We start from the raw sequence: 20240 nt of genomic DNA, 5'->3' as shown, positions 1-20240 counted from the left end.
TACATTTTAATGTAGGAACAAATTTATTTTGTGCACAAACTGTTAATGACCTTTCTTTTCCATGAACAAGGCAGTCTAAAACTTGTACAGCAAGAGAATACACATGCAAATATCTTACTGCTTGCATATACTCAAAGGAAATGTGAATATTTTCTGCAGAAGGCTCCTGAATACAGAGAAACCAATAATTAAAATACAAGGCAAAAGTGTATAGTATTCTTGTATTTCAAATCTCTTTCAATAGCTTCACAGAACACTGTATGGAAGAGAAGAAAAGATGGAATGCTTTCCAGTGTTTTCCATTAAATGGAAGATAAAAATCATACCCATCACATTGCAAAATTCTGAGTGTAGTCATATTCAATTGTTGGTATCACAGCCTGGACAAATTTCAGGAATATTATTAAGTACATGTGAACCCCCAACTCGCCACCTCCTTCAGTTACAGTTTGTATTATTTTTTTCATCACTTCTGCATGCCTGTGGAAAAAAAGCAAGATTTTAAAAATAAAGGAAACAATCTCCACACATTGGCTAACAAAATAGCTGCAATTAAGCAACAACACAAGATATGATCAATTCACAATTAAAACAAGTGATCAAGAGCACATAAAGCAGACTGGTTGTAGCTGTTTGTCATTATCCTTAGAAAGAACTATTCAACTTTTAGGGTTCGTGGAAGGCAGGGGAACACCACCAAGGAATTGTCACAACAGCCATTCCATCTCTATTTGCTTCAATTAACACTTGGAGACTCACTGGCTCCTTCCTTCTGATATCATGCCACTTCAAATTTTGACTAACTAGATACATGCTGTGTGGATGAAAATTTTTGTCAATGGCACTATCCTTCTCCTCATTCCTGTAAACATTTCACATGGAGATCAAAAACATCATCCCTATAGCTTTCAATAGACATTACCCTATGTACAGGCACTGTATCTTTGTAACCTCCAAATGAAGGAGAACAGTGAACTGTAAACGTAGAATACCAGCATGTCAATTGGTTCATTTCAATGTTTTAGCTGGATGCTAATATCCTTTTCTCTGTATCAGAAAACCAGCTACCACTGATGGGCTCCAATTCATAAGTGCTCTAGCCAGATGTGAACACTTCTGTGACATGAACTACAGGGCACAAATACAACTGGCCTTCCGGCACAGAAAATATATTCATGAGTGTGTTTAAAATTTGTACTTGTGGATGTAGGTTAGTTAGCGTAGAGCTCCCTTCTCTATTTTGAGTTCATGGAGCAGTGCCTGTTTACTCCAGCACATGGCACAGAATTGACACATTGTCAATGATGTTGCATGCAATTCATCACTAGAGTAACTTTGTAATACATTCTGCATCTGTTAGTACCACTTTTAATGCCTATAAATCTCAAACATGAGCCATCTTGCACTGTCTACCTGCTTTTGCCCTTATTTCAGTGCCATAGTTATAAAGTGATGTTGGGTGACAAAGTGAGGTGCTTCTTTTAGAAATGGAAAATGTAACAGGTGAATCCGAGTTGAGAGAAGAAGGGAAGCTGCTGTAGTAAGTTACGGAGTTCGTCTTCACTACTGAGTCCAGACCACAAAGATGTCACTGGTAACTCTGTACCAAGCCATGGGACCCAGCCTCTGTGTCTTCACAAATGCCACTTTCATGCAGCCCCTGAAAAGGTTAACACAGTAATGGCCCATCTTGGTTCTCATAGCAGTGTCCCCCGCCCCTCCTCCTCCATCTCTCTCTCTGAAGTGAAACATTTATGACTAAGGGTGAAGTTGGCTAGGATGACAATAAAGGAGGTTTTGTGGAGACTTTCAAGTGGCTATTGTGAGATTTATCAGTGTCGCACAAAGAGGCCATGCTTATTTGGGAATATTATGCAGAACAAGGATAGCATTAACAATAATAAGGATTACACCTTGGAACGGGCTGAGAATGGATGAGACATTATAGGGAGTGGTCGGTGTCATATGTAGAATGGGTGGCTCTTTGTAGATGGGTTAGCGATGGCCTACATGATGTATCTGGTGAGGACTTTGAAGTCAGCTACAATGGCATGGGCAATAGATCATTCTATATATCTTGGAAAGTAGATGGAAGAGGAAGGGGAGGGGGGTGTAGTCGGGATGGATAAGGAGTTCTATAGAAGCAGTTAGGGCCTAGGGCTCAGTGTGAACTCATTATTAAGCTTGAGTAAGGCTTGAGATTTTGCTGATATTTTTCAGGAATGACTGGGAGGCAATGCTGGAAGTGAGGAATACATGGAATGTTCCGAGAGGATCGTTTTGGGGAAGAGGAGGAGGATCATTTTGGGATTTGGGTTGGAACTATTCTAGGTAGAGTTCAGTGTTCACTAATTGGTTGTGGGTTGAAAGTGAATAGTGAAGTGGTGTTTACAATGAAGGTTGTAGGTGAATGAGAGAGGATCTTTCACTTGGGCTGTATGATTGAAATTGAGTGTCACACTGAAGGGCTAGGCTTTTGGAAATAATGGACATCTGAGGATCAGAGATGGATTTGACTGAGAGATATAGCACTAAATGGAGGCTAGAACAGTGAAGTGGTGGGGTTTCAATATGGCTGTGGTTGCACTTGGGTGACAGATGTGAGAGAGTACTTTTTTAGATATTTGACCAATACAAGAATAGCATCTTCAGGTGGGTTCAAGAAGAATTACACAATGTGTGCTAACTTATCCAAAGGCTGATGAAAAGTGGAGGATTTTAAAGAGACACATACAAGTATTGACACCCATTATTACCCAGGCCTTGAGTGCCTCAAAACTTACACCACTAAGGCAAGGAACCTTCGATGTCAAACCCTGGAATGAGTTCATCCCTTTCTGATATCCTTCCCACACCACCCACTACAGCTTTCCACCAACTTCCTACTCTCTGCAACAATCTTGCCAAACCTTATGACATTTCTCAACCACTGTCCCCTATCCTAGCAATCATTCCTGTTCTTAAAACTTGCACAATCACCTACCCAATACCTCTTACTCCAGGTCCACCACTGGTAAACCTTAGAACATAAAGGGCATGGAAACATGTGGAACCACAGTACACAGTACCATTACTAATGACCATTACTAATCTAACCGAGTGGATGAAAACTGTCTGCTTTATGGACACCCAGTAGCCAGCTGCTGAACATGCTGTACAGCATGACCTCACTGCCTGATACACTACACAGGCTATTTGGATCCTCCGCTTAATACTAATTTCCCTGAACTTAAAATTTATCCTCATGTTCCCACCACTCTCCAAAGCTTAACTCCTGCTAAAATGCAGCTCCCTTTAGTCGCTCCTCTTTCAACATTGTATTTTTTATTTACTTCTCAATTGTTTTCAGATTCCTTCCTTATCTTTGCATAATACAAGTTTACTTCTCAATAACAAGAAGCAAATATGAAGAATCAATTATATGTATGATCAAATAGAAGAATTATTAGGAATAACAAAGAAAAACAACAATGACATATTAGTGATAAACTTTAATGCCTGTGTCGCAACCACAATTCAAAGTGGGTTGGCATATTTGGACTGGAAAATGTGAATAGTAGAGGCAAATATCTATTACAATTCTGTGAACATTATGAAACGATCCTAACAAACACAAGCCTCAAAGTTATTAATAGAAGGTAGTGTCAGATACCAAACGGAGTCTTCATTGGACTGGAATATAAATAGAAACAAAATAAAACCTAATTATTCATAACCTGGTTTTGACACTGATACTGATCACATGATAGTTATTGCCAAATGTAATATCAGATTTAAAAAGCAAGGAGACAGGTGTCAGTAAAGTATAAGCTGGGAGAAAATAGCAAACAGCACAGAATTTACCAGGGAAGAAGAAGCTGAAGCCAAGAAAACCGTGGATGGCAGAAGAAATACTGAATCTCATAAAAACAGGAAAAGATAGATTGTTACTTACCATAAAGAAGGCACAATAAGTTGTTTCCAGCCACAATCTTCATCAGCAAAATAGAAACGGGAAACATGCAAGTAAGCGCACCTCACGTACACATGGCTGCCAACTCTCGCAGCTCGGGCCAGAATGCAACTATCATGTGGGATGGCAGCAGCACTCTGGAGGGGGCAGGGAAGGGGAAGGAATAATAGTGTACAGAGGAATGCTGGCTGATGGAGTGTGCAGGGGCTAGAATGCCAACTGGTGCAGTGTCAGGAGGGTTGTGGGGAAAATGGGTCCAAAAGGAGAAGGGTAGGGAATCATGGGTGGGTACATTTGCAGAGGGTAGCGAACAAAAGAGGCTGGGAGATGAGAATGGGGAGGAGGCGATAGGACAGATGGAATGGAAATTGTTGAGTGGAGGGTGTGAGGACAGTAATTTACTACAGGTTGAGGCCAGGATAATTACGGGAGCAGAGAAGGTATTGTATGATTGTATGGATAACTACCATCTGCATAGTTCAGAAAAGCTGGTGGCAGAGGGGAGGATCCAGATGGCTTGGGTAGTGAAGCAGCCACTGAAATCCAGAATGTTATGCCACTCGGTGGTCGACTTTGCTCTTAGCCACAGTTTGCCAGTTGCCATTCATCCTGGTGGACAACTGGTTGGTAGTCGTACCAATATAAAAATCCGTGAAATGATTGCAGCAGAACTGGTAAATGACATGGCTGATTTCATAGGTAACTCTGCCACTGATGGGGTAGAATAAACCTGTGACAGGACTGGAATAGGAAGTGCTGGGTGCGTGGATTGGCAGGTCTTGCACCCAGGGTTTCCACAGGGATATGATCTTTGTGGCTAGGGGGCTGGGCTGGGAGTGGCATACAGATGGATTCTGATGATGTGGAGACTGGGTGGGCAATGGAACACCACTTTGGGTGGGGTGGGATGGACTTCGCATAAGATATCCCTCATTTCAGGGCATGATTGTTTTTTGTTTTGTTTTAGGGCACAAAAACAACTAAGGTCTTTTGCAGTCAACAGCCCGCGCATCATTCGCTAAAATGGCTGATAACTTAGATGGCAAAAACAAAAAGAGAACATAAGCAGTAAAAAAAAGGGGGGGTGGTACGAAGACTGCAGCAGCCTTGGCAGCAGCGCCAGCGGCCTCGTTTTCTGTCAGACTGATATGACCAAGAACCCACATTAACGTCACAGTGACTCCAAGATTGAGCAAGTGACAGCTTTCCTAGAACCATTGCACAAAGGGATAGATGGCGTGCAGCACACAGAGGCTTTGAAGGGCACTAAGAGAGTTGGAGCAGATGGCGCAATTGAAAAGCCTGTGTTGCTGGATGTACTGCATGGCCTGACACAGGGTGAAGAGATCTGCTGTAAATATTGAGCAGTGTTCCAGAAGCCAATACCGAAAAATGTCGGTGCCAATGATGAAGGCACACCCGACACCATGGTCAGTCCAAGAGCCATCAGTGTACACGGAGGTACTATTGCGAAGTTCCACGTGAAGGACGTGGAGTAGTGTCCTTAGGAAGTGAATGAAGGCCAAGCTGAATACAGGCCGCTGCACGAACCACACCCACCAGGAAAGTTGCAGGTAACATGAAGTTAAGCTGCCGGAGAAAGAGCTGAAAGCAAATTTCAAGAGGTAGCAGAGAAGAGGAACACGCCCCATACTGGTGATCAAAGCAGGAGGCTGAGGATAAAATCACAGCAGTAGTTCAGCAGCTTCTGCATACAGACTCTCAACCCAGCTTGTGTAAAAGGCGGCAGTGGCCAAACGGAGTGTGTGTGTGTTTGAGATTTACGGGCGCTAAACAGCGGGGTCATCAGCGCCCAAACGCATAAAAACAGGAACACATGCAGTGAAGGGACTAAGACGAACAGCGAACAAGGGGAACAGCTAAAAGACACAGACCTGACGCAGTTCCAAATCCTCACATACAGAGGCAAAACAAGAGGAGAAGGAGTGCACTAAAAAAGGAAAGGAAACACAAGGAAGGGAGGACAGAAACCGAAGGGAAACAAGGAGGTATTCGTGACTGGCGGACCTCTTACCTAAAATCTGGGTGAGCCAGTCATCCAGCAGCACATTAAAACCCTCTCCCTAAAATCCGTGGCAACAAATTGGACAGGACACAAAACCGTAAAACCTTCACCACAGACGATGCGTCGTCTTTCAAAATAGAGGGCAAATCCGGTGGCAAAGAAACCACCGCCCTCTGGTCAGAGAATAAAAGACAGTCAAGCAAAATGTGGCGGACAGTAATCTGGACGCCACAAGCACTGCAGATTGGGGGATCCTCCCGCCGGAGTAAAAAACCATGTGTGAAGGGACTGTGCCCGATGCGGAGGTGAGTGAGGAGAACCTCATCCCGCCTGCATGACTGGTAGGACGTACGCCATGGCCGCGTGGTGGCCTTGACCAGACGCAGCTTATTTTCACCGACTGCCAGCCACTCCTCTTCCCACTGACGCATAACGCGAAAATGCAGGAGGGAGGTAACAGCATGGAGGGGGACGGCACATTCAACAACGTGAGGGAGGGAACATGCATCTTTGGCAGCCACATCCGCCAGCTCGTTTCCCCTAATACCCACATGCCCCTGCACCCAGCAGAAGGAAACCTCCTTCCCCCTGCCGTTGCAGGAGGAGTAGGGCATCATGGATGTTCTGGACGACCGTATCCGCTGGGTACAAGTGTTGCATGGTCTGAAGGGCACTCAGGGAGTCAGAACAGATGAGGAACTTACGACTGGGGACACATCTCATCTGCTCCAATGCCCGCAAGATCGCAAACAATTCGGCATCATAGATGGTAAACGCCGCAGGAAGCCGTAACTTGACGACTCGATCAGGGAAAACAACAGCACAACCAACAGAGTCCCCCTGTTTAGAGCCATCCGTAAATACTGGGACATGGTCGGGATGCTGGTTTAAAATATCGTAAAATAAGGAGGTAAAAACAAACACAGGAGTGCAGCTCCTCCGGTACTCCGACGAGTCTAAAAGGACGCTGGGCCTCTGGAGCAACCAGGGAGGCAGGCGAGGAAAACCTTGTCGTCGGGGGGGCCACACGCTCCACACCAAGGGACTCAAGCAAATGCTTGGCACGAATCCCAAATGGTCTCGTTGCCCTGGGACGACTGGAAAAGAGACGTTCCATAGGCGGTCGGGCAACAGTAGGGTACGCAGGGGAGGTAGTACAGGCAAGGAATTGACACACCCGTCGCACCATGAGGAGTTTCCGCCGGATGGCGAGCGGCGGTTCCCCTGCCTCAGCACACAGGCTGGGGATGGGACTAGTACGGAAGGCACCAGTGGCCAGCCTGATACCCTCATGGTGTACTGCGTCAAGAATCTTCAGATACGAAGGCCTTGCTGACCCATACACGGTGCAACCATAGTCAAGACGCGATCGGACGAAAGCCCTATAAAACTGCAGCAGACGCGCCCGATCTGCTCCCCAGGACCGATGGCTCAGACACTTCAAAATATTCAGTGCCTTCAGGGCCCGCACCTTGAGGTCTTTACAATTCAGGGGAGGTAAAAAGACATCGAGAACGATTAAAATGAACACACACACATTTGTCTGCAGAAAAGGTAAAACCCGTCTTCGCAGTCCATGCCTCTAATCGCTTTATCGTAAGCTGCAACTGCCGACTAGCAGTGACAAGACTGGAGGAAGAACAGAAAACGGCAAAATCGTCCACAAACAAGGAGCATTGGGCAGGACGCAGGATAGTGGACGTGATACTGTTAATGGCGACGGCAAAGAGGGTGACACTTAAAACGCTTCCCTGAGGAACACCATTCTCCTGCACATACAAATCAGATAGCACATTACCAACCCTATAGCGAAAGAGGCGGTGGGAAAGAAAGGACCGAATGAAGATGGGGAGACGGCCACGAAAGCCCCACTCATGGAGTTGATTGAGGATATGGCGGCGCCAAGTAGTGTCATACGCCTTATGAATGTCAAAGAAGACACCTAGACAATGCTGGTTACGCAGGAAGGCCTGCTGGATGGCCGCCTCAAGCAGGGTCAAGTTGTCTATAGTGGAACGACATCTCCGAAAGCCACACTGAGAGGGGCTAAGGAGCTGCCTGGTCTTGAGCAGCCAAACCAGGCGACGATTGACCATGCGTTCCAATGCCTTCCCGACACAGCTCGTCAAGGCGATACTTCGATAACTACTGGGATGCGTTCGGTCCTTCCCTGGTTTGAGGAGGGGTATCAAAATCGCCTCGCTCCACGAGTCAGGGTACGTGCCTGATAACCATATCATATTAAAACAATTCAGGAGAACTTCCTTGGAAGGCAGTAACAAGTGCTGCAGCATGCTATACCGGATTTGATCATGACCAGGCGCAGTATCATGAGCCACAGACAGCGCCAAATCCAGTTCCCACATTATGAAGGGGCAGTTGTAGGGTTCAGAATTAGGAGACCGGAAGTCCAAGTGACCCCTCTCGATGGCAGTGCGGTAGGGGCAGAAATCTGGATCACAGTTAATAGTGGCGGTAGATTCCACAAAATGCATGGCCAGTGTCTGGGCAATGTCTCTCGGCGCCGTGAGGAGACTTCCCTGATGCAGCAATGCCGTGACAGATAGCTGGCCGAGTTTCCCGGAAATCCTCCTGATGGCTTCCCATACTTTCGTAGAACTAGTGGAGCGCGAGATGGAGTTCAAGAACGAGTGCCATGACCGTCATTTGCTCTCTTTAATCACTCGCCGCGCCTTGGCCCTTGCCACCCGAAAGGCCGCCAGATTGTCAGCTGAGGGACGGCACTTGAAGCGGCGCAGAGCTGCACGGCAGGCTCGGATAGCTGAGTGGCACTCAGTGGTCCACCAAGGGACAGGACGCCTCTTGGGATGACCGGATAACCGTGGGATTGACAATTCAGCAGCATGGGAGATCACGGCTGTAACATGGTCTACCCATTCGTGGACGCTGGCACAGTGTTCCAAAACAGCCAGTTGGCTGAAAAGTGTCCAGTCAGCCCTGCAGAGGTGCCACCGGGGCGGTACCGGAAATGCCATAGCCTCATCCAGGAGGCGAATCCAAAGGGGGAAGTGGTCACTAGAATGGAGGCCAGCAGCAACGTCCCACAGAGCAGAATCCGCGAGTGCTGGAGAGCAAAAGGAAAGGTCAATAGCTGATGACGACCCAGAAGCAGTACAGAAATGAGTGGGAGCACCAGAGTTGAGGATGCACAGTTCTTCAGACATCATGAGGCTTTCCAGAATGCGACCCCTGGGGCAAGTAGTCAAAGAGCCCCATAAGACATTATGAGCATTGAAGTCCCCCAGAAGAAGAAATGGGCGGGGAAGTTGGCTAATAAGGTCTGTGAGAGCCTCAGAGTCTATCGCATCCTGAGGGGGTAAGTAAAGTGAACAGACTGTGAGCCTCCGACCCACAAGAAGGTCAACTGCAACTGCTTGCAAGTCTGTAATGAGAGGGAGCTCAGATGAGGGGTGCATGTCACGGACAAAAACCGCAACACCACCCTTTGCCCTTTCCCCCATCAGATCATCTTTCCGATAGACGGTATAGCCCCGTAAAGAAGGAGCATCAGTGACCCGAAAATGTGTCTCTTGGAGACACAAGCACAAAGGGAACGCACGTACAAGGAGTTGTAATTCGGCCACATGCTTCCTGAACCCATTCAGGTTCCACTGTAATATGGGAGCCAGTGATCAGGGTGGCTGAACTTTCACCCCGCCTCTGTGTTTTGGAGGAGAGCCCGTACTGGCCGGAGATTTATTCCTGGGGCGAGAAGATCGCCCCCGGTCGACATCATCAATGTCAATCAGCGCCGATGACGACCCACGGGAGATGTCATACAGTACGATGGCCTCGTCATCGGGCCAACCCTGACCAGTCTCCTCAGGTGGCAAAATCTTCACCTTCGGCGTCTTTGTCTTAGGGGGCTTAGAATGCAGAGCCTTGTCAGCAGTTGGAGCTTTACGCGCCTGGGCAGAAGGCGCCATAGGGGAAGAGGCACCAATGTCAGCAACCACGGCCTTGTCCGACGTTGCGGGGAGAGCCGCAGGTTGCAAAACAACCGCAGCAGCACAAGTGCACTGGCAAACGCAGGTATTAGTGCTAACACTAGCAACCTCCGATTGCGTAGCAACAGTGGCCATTTGTACTGGTTTTTTCAGGGCGGAAGCGAAAGATGTAGTAAACACAGGAGGTTGCATGGCCTTAAAGAGCTTCTTGGCCTCACCATAGGGGATGCGCTTAGATGTTTTGATCTCCTGTATCTTCCGTTCCTCAAGATAGATGGGGCAGACCCGGCTCCAGACAGGGTGACTCCCTAAGCAATTCACGCACTTCACAGGCGATGTACAATCGGCTCCTTCATGGGCAGGCTGACCACATTTACCACAACTGGCTATCCCATTGCACCCCAATGTAGTATGCCCAAAGCGCTGACATTTAAAGCAGCGCATTGGGTTGGGGAAATATGGCCGTACTGGCAAACGTAAGAACCCCGCTTTAACATGCTCTGGAAGTCTCGGGCAACTGAACGTGAGAATAAACGAGTCGGATTTTAGTAGGTCCCCATCGACTCGCTTCATAATATTCTGCACGTCAACAATACCTTCGTCAGCCCACTCAGATTTCAACTCGTCTGTGGAGATACCCACCAAGTCCCTACATGTCACAACACTCTTACTATAGTTGAGTGTGGAGTGGAGCTCGGTCTCGATAGCGTACTCTCCGAGACTGGGTGCTTTCCGAAGAGAAGCGACTTGGCGGGAACTAGAAGTCTCAACTAAGAGAGTACCATTGCGCAGTCGCTTAACAGATTTCAGTGTACCTGCAATTCCCTCAAGACCATTGTGGATGTAAAAGGGAGAAACCCTCTCAAAGCTACCCTCCTTCCGTTTAATAACCAAAAACACATTCTGATTTTCAGCATGTGCTCTGTTACGACAGTCTGATAAATCTCTAGCAACACCAGGAGCTGGAGGACTCGCAGCACGAAGTCGCTTTTTCGATGGGGTGTGCTTTCCTACCAGTGGCCCACCCAATCCACTGGTAGGGGGAAATGTAGAGGTCGAAGGGTCCATTGCGGTCCCACGAGCAGCTAGGGAACTAAAGGTCCGCTCAGACAGAGCCCCGCGTGCCTGAGTAAGCCGTATACAACTGGGGTGCGGCAGGTGCCCCAGAGGTTGCCCGCTTGCGACTGTTCCACCCCAACAGCCATGCATCTTATAGGCGCGCAGCACACCGTAAGACTGAGGGGTTTTTATAGAGGTTTACCTTCCTCGCAATCCAGGCGGTCAAGCCAAGATTACCATTCCCCGCAGCACACAACATTCCACCGCCGCACCATACAGTGGTCGCTGAAGCATGTCCGGGGGTTACGGTGACAGGAGACTGGCGGCGCTGACCAGTCCCCAGCTCAGGACCCCGGGGTCGCCAAGCCCGTACCCAGCAAATGAACGTCGAGCCTCTGGGGGCGTGGCCAAACGGATGCCACGAAGAAGGATAGTACTGAGACAGCATAAAAGGGACGGGCATGCAGATGCATTAACAAAGCATGCATAGCCTAGTTTCGAACAGACAAGGGACCGGTACAAACGGAGGAGTGTGCTTCGCTCTGCTCCCCAAGAAGCATCACTCAAGAATCGTACGACACTGAGCGACCACATACAGCAGGCTGCCAGGTAAGACATGTGGGAGGACCAAGAAAGTTTCCTATTGAGCAGGAATCCCAGAAATTTCGAAGTTTCAATGAATGAAAGAGCAACAGGCCCAATGTGTAAAGACAGTGGAAAAGCGAAAGCCACTGTCGATGCTCCATGAGTAAAGGTGCTGAAGACACGAGACAAGTCCATGGAGAACTGCAAAATCGTCAAGAAAAAGGGAGCCGGAGATGCCTGGCGGGAGACAGGTGATTATAGGGTTAATGACAATAGCAAAGAGGACGACACTCAGCATGGAACCCTGAGGTACACTGGTTCCCTGGAAAAAGGTGTCCAACGAGGCAGATCCCACACATACCTTGAAAACTCATTTTTTTTAACTGCTGAAGGAAATGAGATGTGGCCTCGGCAGCCCCACATGTAGAGAGTACAGATGATACAATTCCTCCAGCAGGTGTCGTAGGCCTTCTCCAAATCAAAAAACACTGCCACAGTCTGGAATTTCCGTAGAGAACTATTCATGACATTGGTGGACAAAGTGAAGAGATGGTCAACTGCAGAATGGAGCACTCAAAATCCACACTGTGCAGTGGTTAGTAAATTGCGAGACTTGAGCCACCATACCAGGCAGGCACAAATTATACGTTCCACCACCTTGCAAAGACAGCTGGTGAGAGAAAGGGGTGGGAGCTGGAAAGAATGTGTTTGTACCTACCAGGTTTAGGTATGGATGTGACAGTGGCTTCTCGGCAGCATCTGAGAAACATGCCTTCTGCCCAAATGCAGTTGTACATATGAAGCAGGACACGCTTGCCCGCAACAGAAAGGTGCTGCAACACTCATTTCCAATGTAGGAAGATAGGGTGATAGAGGGGGAGCTCGAAATCTCTGCAAAATCGTGCCCAAGGTGTTGCAGGTAGCAATAAGGTCCACAGTGACGTTGTCTGCAACTGTCAGGTCGAAAATTGGGGAATGGATCTTGGTACCAGAGAGCCGTCGGAAGAGGGAGTGGAACTGTTAAAGGAACTAGTGAATGAAATCCAGCAAGCTCTTTTGCTATTCTGAAGAAAGCAATGACACTGTGCACAAAACTGTTTACAATGAATGCAGTCCACCAAGGGACTGAGACACCTCATGGTAAAGAGGAGTGCGAGGAATGGAACGTTCTTCAGTGGTAAAGATAACATTTCTTGGATATTCTACCTGGTCATCATAACTGGGGAAATGTTCATCGAAGGTCACCAGGTAGAAGTAAAGCCTCCAGTCGGCCTTAGTAAGCTGCCATTTGGATGTGCACGTAGGTGGGGTAGGTGTCAGCAAACTGATAGTACACGGGAAATGGTCGCTCCAGTATGTTTCAGAGAGAACAGACCACTCGTGACAATTGGCAAACTGGGCAGTGCAGAAGGTTAGGTCCAAATGGAAATATGTGTGTGTGGAGTCTGAAAGTAATGTGGGTGCTCCTGGGCTGAGGCAGAAGAGGTTAAGTTGATTGAGGTGAGCCAAGAGGGCATGTCTCTGATAGGTCATGGAAAAATAACCCAAAGGGGATGGTGTGCATTAAAGTCACCGAGCAGCAGAAAGCGGTGAGGTAGCTGCCCAACAAGATGGAGGAAGTCTGCCCTGCTGACATCGAATGACAGAGAGATGTACACAGTACAAAGGGAAAAGGCGAACTGCAACAGCTTGAAGGTGGATAATCAGGGAGATGGGTTCACTATGAAAGTAACCCCGTGTGAGTAGCAGGATTTCCCCATGAGATGGAATGCCGTCCTCGGTGGGGCGAGGGGGGAAGGTCAAATGAACCGGGAAGAAATGCGAGAGCTCAAAGCAATTGTGAGGCTGCAGTTTTGTTTCCTGAAGGCAGAGAAAACGGGGATACTGCAATTCTAAGAGCAGCCATAAATCCTCTTTGTTGGATCTAAGATGTGAACGTTCCATTGGAGGAAAGTCATGAAGGGGTGTCCAACTCAGTGGCTGCCGAGTGCCAGCCATCGAACACTTACTGCCACAAGGCACAGAGGCAGGAGGCTCCTACTCCGTGAGGTCTACAGAAGCATTGGCATTCTTCTGTTGGCTTGCAGAAAAAAAAAAAAACCACAGGCAAGATGTACCAAAAAATCAGATAACCACAGTTTGTATGTAGAACTTGTAGCAACATAATTAAGGATAAAAACAGTAACGTTTTATCTGAACATGAAAAAATAGCTAATAGATGGAAGGAATACATTGAAGAATTACATGATGGGGAAGATGTCACAAAGAATGAAGTGGAAACATGAATTCACAGTACCATCATTTGTCAGGTCAGTATTCAACGTGCCTTACACAACAAAAAGTGACTGGAACAGGTAACATCCCTGCTAAGTTATTACAGAATGATAGAAATAAGGTGAAAGTTGTGTCTGCTCTGACAATGGCACACTACCAATGGAATTTTTTAATTACACAACTTGTACTTGCAAATGCCAATGCCAATGCCAGTGCCTATTGGACAGAACACTGGCATTACTAAGCCAATGCTTCAAAAGTTCTATTCACCATCACTAAGGACAGACAAAAAACTAAGACTGACTAACATTTAGGCAAAAATCAATTTCGATTTAGGAAATGGAAAGAACAATGGAAGCTATAATGGCACTGCGAATGATCTTAGAAAGATGAAGTGATATGGACAGGAAAATATACATCACATACATTGACCTAGAGAAGGCTTTTTATAGAGTGGACTAGAAGATACTGTCTGGGAAACTGAATAAAACTGTTATAGACTGGAGAGAGAACTAATTCTCGAATGATACAAAACCCAGAGAACCGAAATGGATATCAATGACACTAAAAAAGAGGCTAGAATAAAAAGAGCTCTTCCACAAGATTGTTCTATCTCACCAAATTTATTTATAGAAAGTGCAATAAAAACAATGAAAAGTAGCATCAAAAGGATAAAAATTAGTAGCAAACAAATACACTGTATTTGATATGATGATGATATAGTAGTGTTACCAGATTCTGGAAAGGAAATTAACTATATATGAAAAATTTTGTCTAAATAATTGGATAGATAAAAAATCTACTCACCAACCAGCAGAGGTAGATTACACATATACAGGTATTAAAGTTTGCAAGCATTTGGAGCCTGTGGCTCCTTCTTCTGGCAGAAGAACTGAAGAGGTAGGAAGAGGGTTGAAGGAAAGGGACTGGTGAGGTTTAGGAAGAGGGGTAGAGCTCGGAAAAGTTGCCCAAACCACTTACAGTAAGTCTCCCTGGACCTGGGGTTCTGGGAGACTTTTCCAAACTTTCCACATTTCCTAAACCTCACCCATAGCTACCAACTATTACAGATTGTCTGTAACTATTATGGATGTATCACCTTCATTAGGGAACATGGAGAGGTACTAGAAAATTAGCGAAATGGACATTATCAATTTCTTGTTTCAAAAATTCAGAAAATATACTGTCTGCTTTTTGCCAGTCATATGTTACTAAAATGTTTTATAGTTTTTTTTTCAGATTATGTAGTAAACCTGTCTAGGAATGATTTCGACATACAAGTCCAGCGCAACAGCCATTTAGCAGTGGAAGTAAGAAAATTGGTAGACACGTCATCCTCGCATGGAAGTTGGAACCACCTGTGAATGTCGGCATGCATACTAGGTGGCAATAATGTGCACATGCATACAGAACATAGTTCTGTGATATTTACATAAGAGAACAAAAATTACATAGTAAATAATCACAAAAAAAAATTACTTAATTAAGAGGAACCCTGAGCTCCCTGAAATTTTTATTCAAATGAGTGACATAAAAGAACTATACAGTGCCCTTTGAGTTTCATGCAGTATTTTGAGTGATTGGGGTATTTCCATCTAGTGCACATGCCAGGACTATTACTGCCTGCATTGTGTACAGACCGCTGATATTTTCAGTAATCATTACATTGTGTTCAGTGGTAATATTCATCCACTTAGAATTCGATAACAGTGCGTTGACTGTCAAGGAAAGTTTTAGTAGTCTGGTTTTTTATTTTTTATTTTTATTGGTCCTGTTGTCTACATAGCAGCTTATGCATAAGACATTGGACAAGTCAAGTTATAAATATACAGGCTGAAAGTCATTTCAAGGCATACATATTTAATGTTACAATAATACACTTTACACGTAAGTATTTATATAACACATTTTATAAATTTAAGTATTCTTCAATGGAGTAAAAGCAGTGATGCTGTAAATATGACTTTAGAGATTTTCCAAATGTATTGACCTCAGTGATAGCTTTCATGTTTTCAGGGCGTTTGTTATAAAGCTTAACTCCCATGTGAAAAGTACCTTTTGGCACAGTGCTGTGCTGATTTGAGTCACATGTAAGTTTCTGTTTTGTCTGGTAAAGTGCTCATATATATCAAAGTTTTTTTGCAGTCTCCGGTCCTTGCCTATTACATTTAATTTAAAGAACAATAGGGTTTCCATAATGTATACACATGGTAATGGAGGAATAGCAGATTTCTTAAACAGGGGTTTACAAGAGTCTCTAGGCTTGCACCCAAACAAGATTCTAATGGCCCTTTTTTGTAGTTTAAAAGTGCTATTAGCTGTTTTAGAGTTTCCCCAGAAGGTGACCCCATATCTAAGACGAGAATGAAAGTACGCATGATATGCATTCAATACTGTTTTCTCACTACAGCGTGATTTTAATGAACAAAGAAGGTAACATGTTTTGCTCAGTTCTGCATTGAGATATTCAATATGCTTATTCCATCTGATGTTACTCTGCAGCCAAAGCCCTAAGAATTTGGTTTCAGTATTGTTACCAACTGGTTCGTCATTGATAGAGACTGATGGGATAAACATGTCCTTGTTAGGAACATTGTGGAATTTTAGAGCAATGGTTTTCTTACTGTTTATTACAAGCTGATTACTCTGTGCCCAGCTGCTAAGTTGTTTCGTGACCGTGTTTACTATCTGCTGTAACTGTTTATCGTCGTCTCCTTTTAGTAGAATCGTGCTGTCATCTGCAAATATGATTGTTTTGTGTGCATCAACATTTAAGCTTAGATCATTTATGTACAGAAGAAACAGAAGAGGTCATATTACTGATCCTTGGGGTACACCACATTTAATTTGTTTATATTCAGATAAGAGATTAGATACAGTTTTTAGTTCAATATGTGTGTGCTTGATGCACACTGCCTGCTTACGATTAGTCAGGAAGGAACTGATCCACTTGTTGGACAGACCTCTAATACCATATCTTTCAAGCTTTGATAGCAGAATTTTATGGTCCACCATGTCAAAAGCTTTTGACAAGTCAATAAATACTCCTATTGTTTCCTGTTTTTTGTCCATCAGGTTTAGGATGGAACTGATGCACTCATAGACAGCAGTTGTCATTGACCTCTTATTTCTGAATCCATTTTGTTCATTACATAGGATGCTGTTTTTATTTATAAATTTCATAAGTTTCTCATACATAACTTTTTCCAGTACTTTAGAGATGCAAGAGGAAATTGTGATGGGTCTATAGTTATTTACATTGTCTTTATCCCCTTTTTTATACACAGGAATAACTTTTGATGTTTTCAACACATCGGGGAAAGTGCCTGCCTGAAGTGAGCAGTCGCATAAGTGTGTGAGTACTTCAATTATGTTTGATGCGCTCTTCTTTAACATTGTTGCAGGTATACCATCACTACCTGCCAATTTGGAATTTTGTAGTCCTTTTATTGCTTTAGCTACTTCATCTTGTGAAACAGAACTGATGTACATTGATCCTCTACATGCACTATTCATTTGCCTGGGTGCTCTTAAAGTTTGATTTAACATATTATCAGCAACACATGTGAAAAAGTTGTTAAATGTGTTGGCTACTTCTAGGGGGTTTGTTACTTTTTTATTTTTATGTGGCAGTGTTATATTTTTTTGCAAGATTGCCTGTATTCTCCACATTCTTTTTTTATAACACTCCGCACAGCCTTTGATTTATTAGCTGAATTATAAATGATTTCATCATTATGCATCATTTTTGCTGCTTTTATTACTTTTCTTAATATTTTGGAGTATTTTTTATATGCGCGTACTACATGTGAGGAATTTTTTGAGTTACATATTTCATTTAGTAGCCTTTTCTTCTGGCATGAAACCCTTATTCCCTTTGTGATCCAGCTGTTTGTTCTGAGTTCCCCCGTATGGTTAATGTTTTTAGTGTGAATGCAAGTTCAAAGAAATGGGTTAATGTATCAATGAAAGTGTTGAATTTTTCATTTATATCATTCATTTTGTACACTCCTGGCCATTTTTCTTTCTGTAATAAGTTGTTGAAGTAGTTTACATTATGCTGATTATAACTTCGATATGCTGTTCTGAAAGACATGTTCTTAATAATACTGCCTTGTCCTTTTATGCTTAATATTTGAGCAAGATGGTCACTAAAACCTGCATTGAAAATTTTTAGTGAGGTGTTGTGTAAACTCTTCTTGACTAGAAACTGATCAAGAGCTGTTTGGCAAGTTTCTGATACTCAGGTAGCTGTTTTTACTTCAGCCTTTAAATTGTAGGACGTTGCAAGGTTCAAAATGGTCTCCCTATTTCCATTATTCATGAGGAAATCAATATTGAAGTCACCACAGATTATCAATTCACAATCCATTTTATTTACTTTATTTAGCAATGACTCCATTTTGTTTAAGAAAAGTTCAAAATTCCCGGATGGTGACAGGTAAACTGTAGCAATAACCAGGTTGAACTGAGTAATTTTTATAGCTGCAGCTTCATAATCCTTTTTGACATTTGCCCTAGTTAAGTTGGGTAGTGTAATAAAATCTACGTTATCCTTTGTGTAAATTGCTCTTCAGCAACTGTTAATAGTGTCCATAACGAAAAGCTTGACAAAATTGATAATGCAAAATTAAACAGTGCGAAAGATACCCCGAGTGAAGGTGAGAAAAAAAAAAAAAAAAAAACTGTACCAAATTCAGATATTAATATTTTGGAACACCGAAGTGTTAGTACAATGGATGGCAGTTTAACTATAAAACGTAAAACTGGACAGAAATTTGGAAACAGTATAGTAAAAGAATGGCCGTATTTGGTAAAGTCAAATAAATCAGACCAACATGTGTTTTGTACAGTGTGTTCGCAAGAGATTTCTATAGAGCTTACTGGATGTGGCGATTGCCATCATCATGTCCTGTATAAAGTACATGTAGACCTAACAAACCTTCAATCTTCTAATGCACCATTGTCATCATTTGGAATAAAACCTGCCGAGGAAGACTCTGTCACCAATGCTGAAATGCTTTTATTTCATTTATTGTTGAACACAGTCTGCCAATATTTTTGTGCAGATCATATTTCACAGCTGTTCAAAAAATATTTCCTGGGTTCTCAGATTGCTAAAAAATACAGCTGTGGAAGAACTAAAGGAACTGCAGCTATAAATCCTTTGCCACCTGGAACACAGAATGATGTAGTAGAATACTTAAAAGGAAACTCCTTTCCTCTTGCAACTGATGGTAGCACAGACATTGCAGATATGAATCTACATCTACTTGACATTATTTACTTTAATATTCAACAGGGAAATATGTGCACGACAATATTGTCAATTGCATGACAACTGCTGGAATACATTTGTAGGACATACAAGACAAGTTGCTGCTATTTTGAAGAACAATTTTGTTCCTGCCACCTTCTTTATTTAGCTGCACAAAATGGTGTGAAAAGCCTACAATATTTTGATGCTCAAGAATTTGTAATGGACAGTTTCTACTTTCTCCAAAGGAGTTCAAAAACACAGTCTACTTTCAAACTTTATCAAATATGTATGGCAGTAAGCCCCCTAAAATACTGAAGTATGTTTGTACAAGATGGTTCTCTCTGCTCCAATCAATAGAAAGAATAATTGAACAGTTGGAACCTCTTGTAAAATTTTTCAACAAGGAAGCTTCAAAAATGTAAACAACTCTCACTTATCTCGAATGTGCTCTATCCTAAATCATCCAGTGACTAAGTTATGTCTTCTTTTCTTGTGTAATAGCCTTTCGTTATTTACGAAAGCAAATGTATTCCTTCAGAAAGAAAAGCCAGTAATTCACAGTTTACATATTTGATTGTGAGATTTACTAATCGTTCTGCAGTACCTACTTCTGGTAGTCTGCTGGGATTGAAATTAAAAAACAAACAGCGCAAAGGGGATGAAGATATTGTTGTTGATGTAGACACTAGAAGCTACATTCATCATACCAAGCTTGAAAAATCTGTAGTTGCAAAATTTTATGAGGATTTCTGAAGATTTTTCATCAACTCATGTAGTTAAGCAAAGAAAAATTTCCACTACATGATGACTTTTTAAAAACTGGTAAGTTATGGATATTGGATCAAGGAAAAGAAAATCATTATTGTCAGTTGTAAAGATGAATAAGCTATTTCCTGATGATCCGAGGGATTATGAAAAAAAAGTTAGACTTTTTAAGATACCAGTTTGATGACTTTGGAATGGTGGAAGATGAGAGCTGATACTGCTTGGTACAAAATATCTGCTATGTGTGATGCATCAGGCATTAAAAAGTATCCATCACTGAGCACGCTTATGCTTGCATTACTGTTTATTCCTCATAGTAATGCTGCCGGTGAGAGAGTTTTCATTATTGTT

The 20240-nt window shown here is 43.6% G+C and overlaps 1 protein-coding gene across 1 annotated transcript in view; it reads right to left on the bottom strand.

Moving 5' to 3' along the window:
• Positions 1-20240, bottom strand: part of LOC124590899 (ubiquitin-like-conjugating enzyme ATG3) — an 84161-nt gene continuing 63921 nt past the window's right edge. The window contains 1 exon segment of the mRNA XM_047131683.1: positions 1-480. Coding sequence (XP_046987639.1) covers positions 330-480 — 151 coding nt within the window. The 3' untranslated portion in view covers positions 1-329.

Source organism: Schistocerca americana, chromosome 2 (assembly GCF_021461395.2).
Source record: "Schistocerca americana isolate TAMUIC-IGC-003095 chromosome 2, iqSchAmer2.1, whole genome shotgun sequence".
In the NCBI taxonomy this organism is placed as follows: domain Eukaryota; kingdom Metazoa; phylum Arthropoda; class Insecta; order Orthoptera; family Acrididae; genus Schistocerca; species Schistocerca americana.
This window is presented reverse-complemented; position numbering and strand designations above follow the sequence as displayed.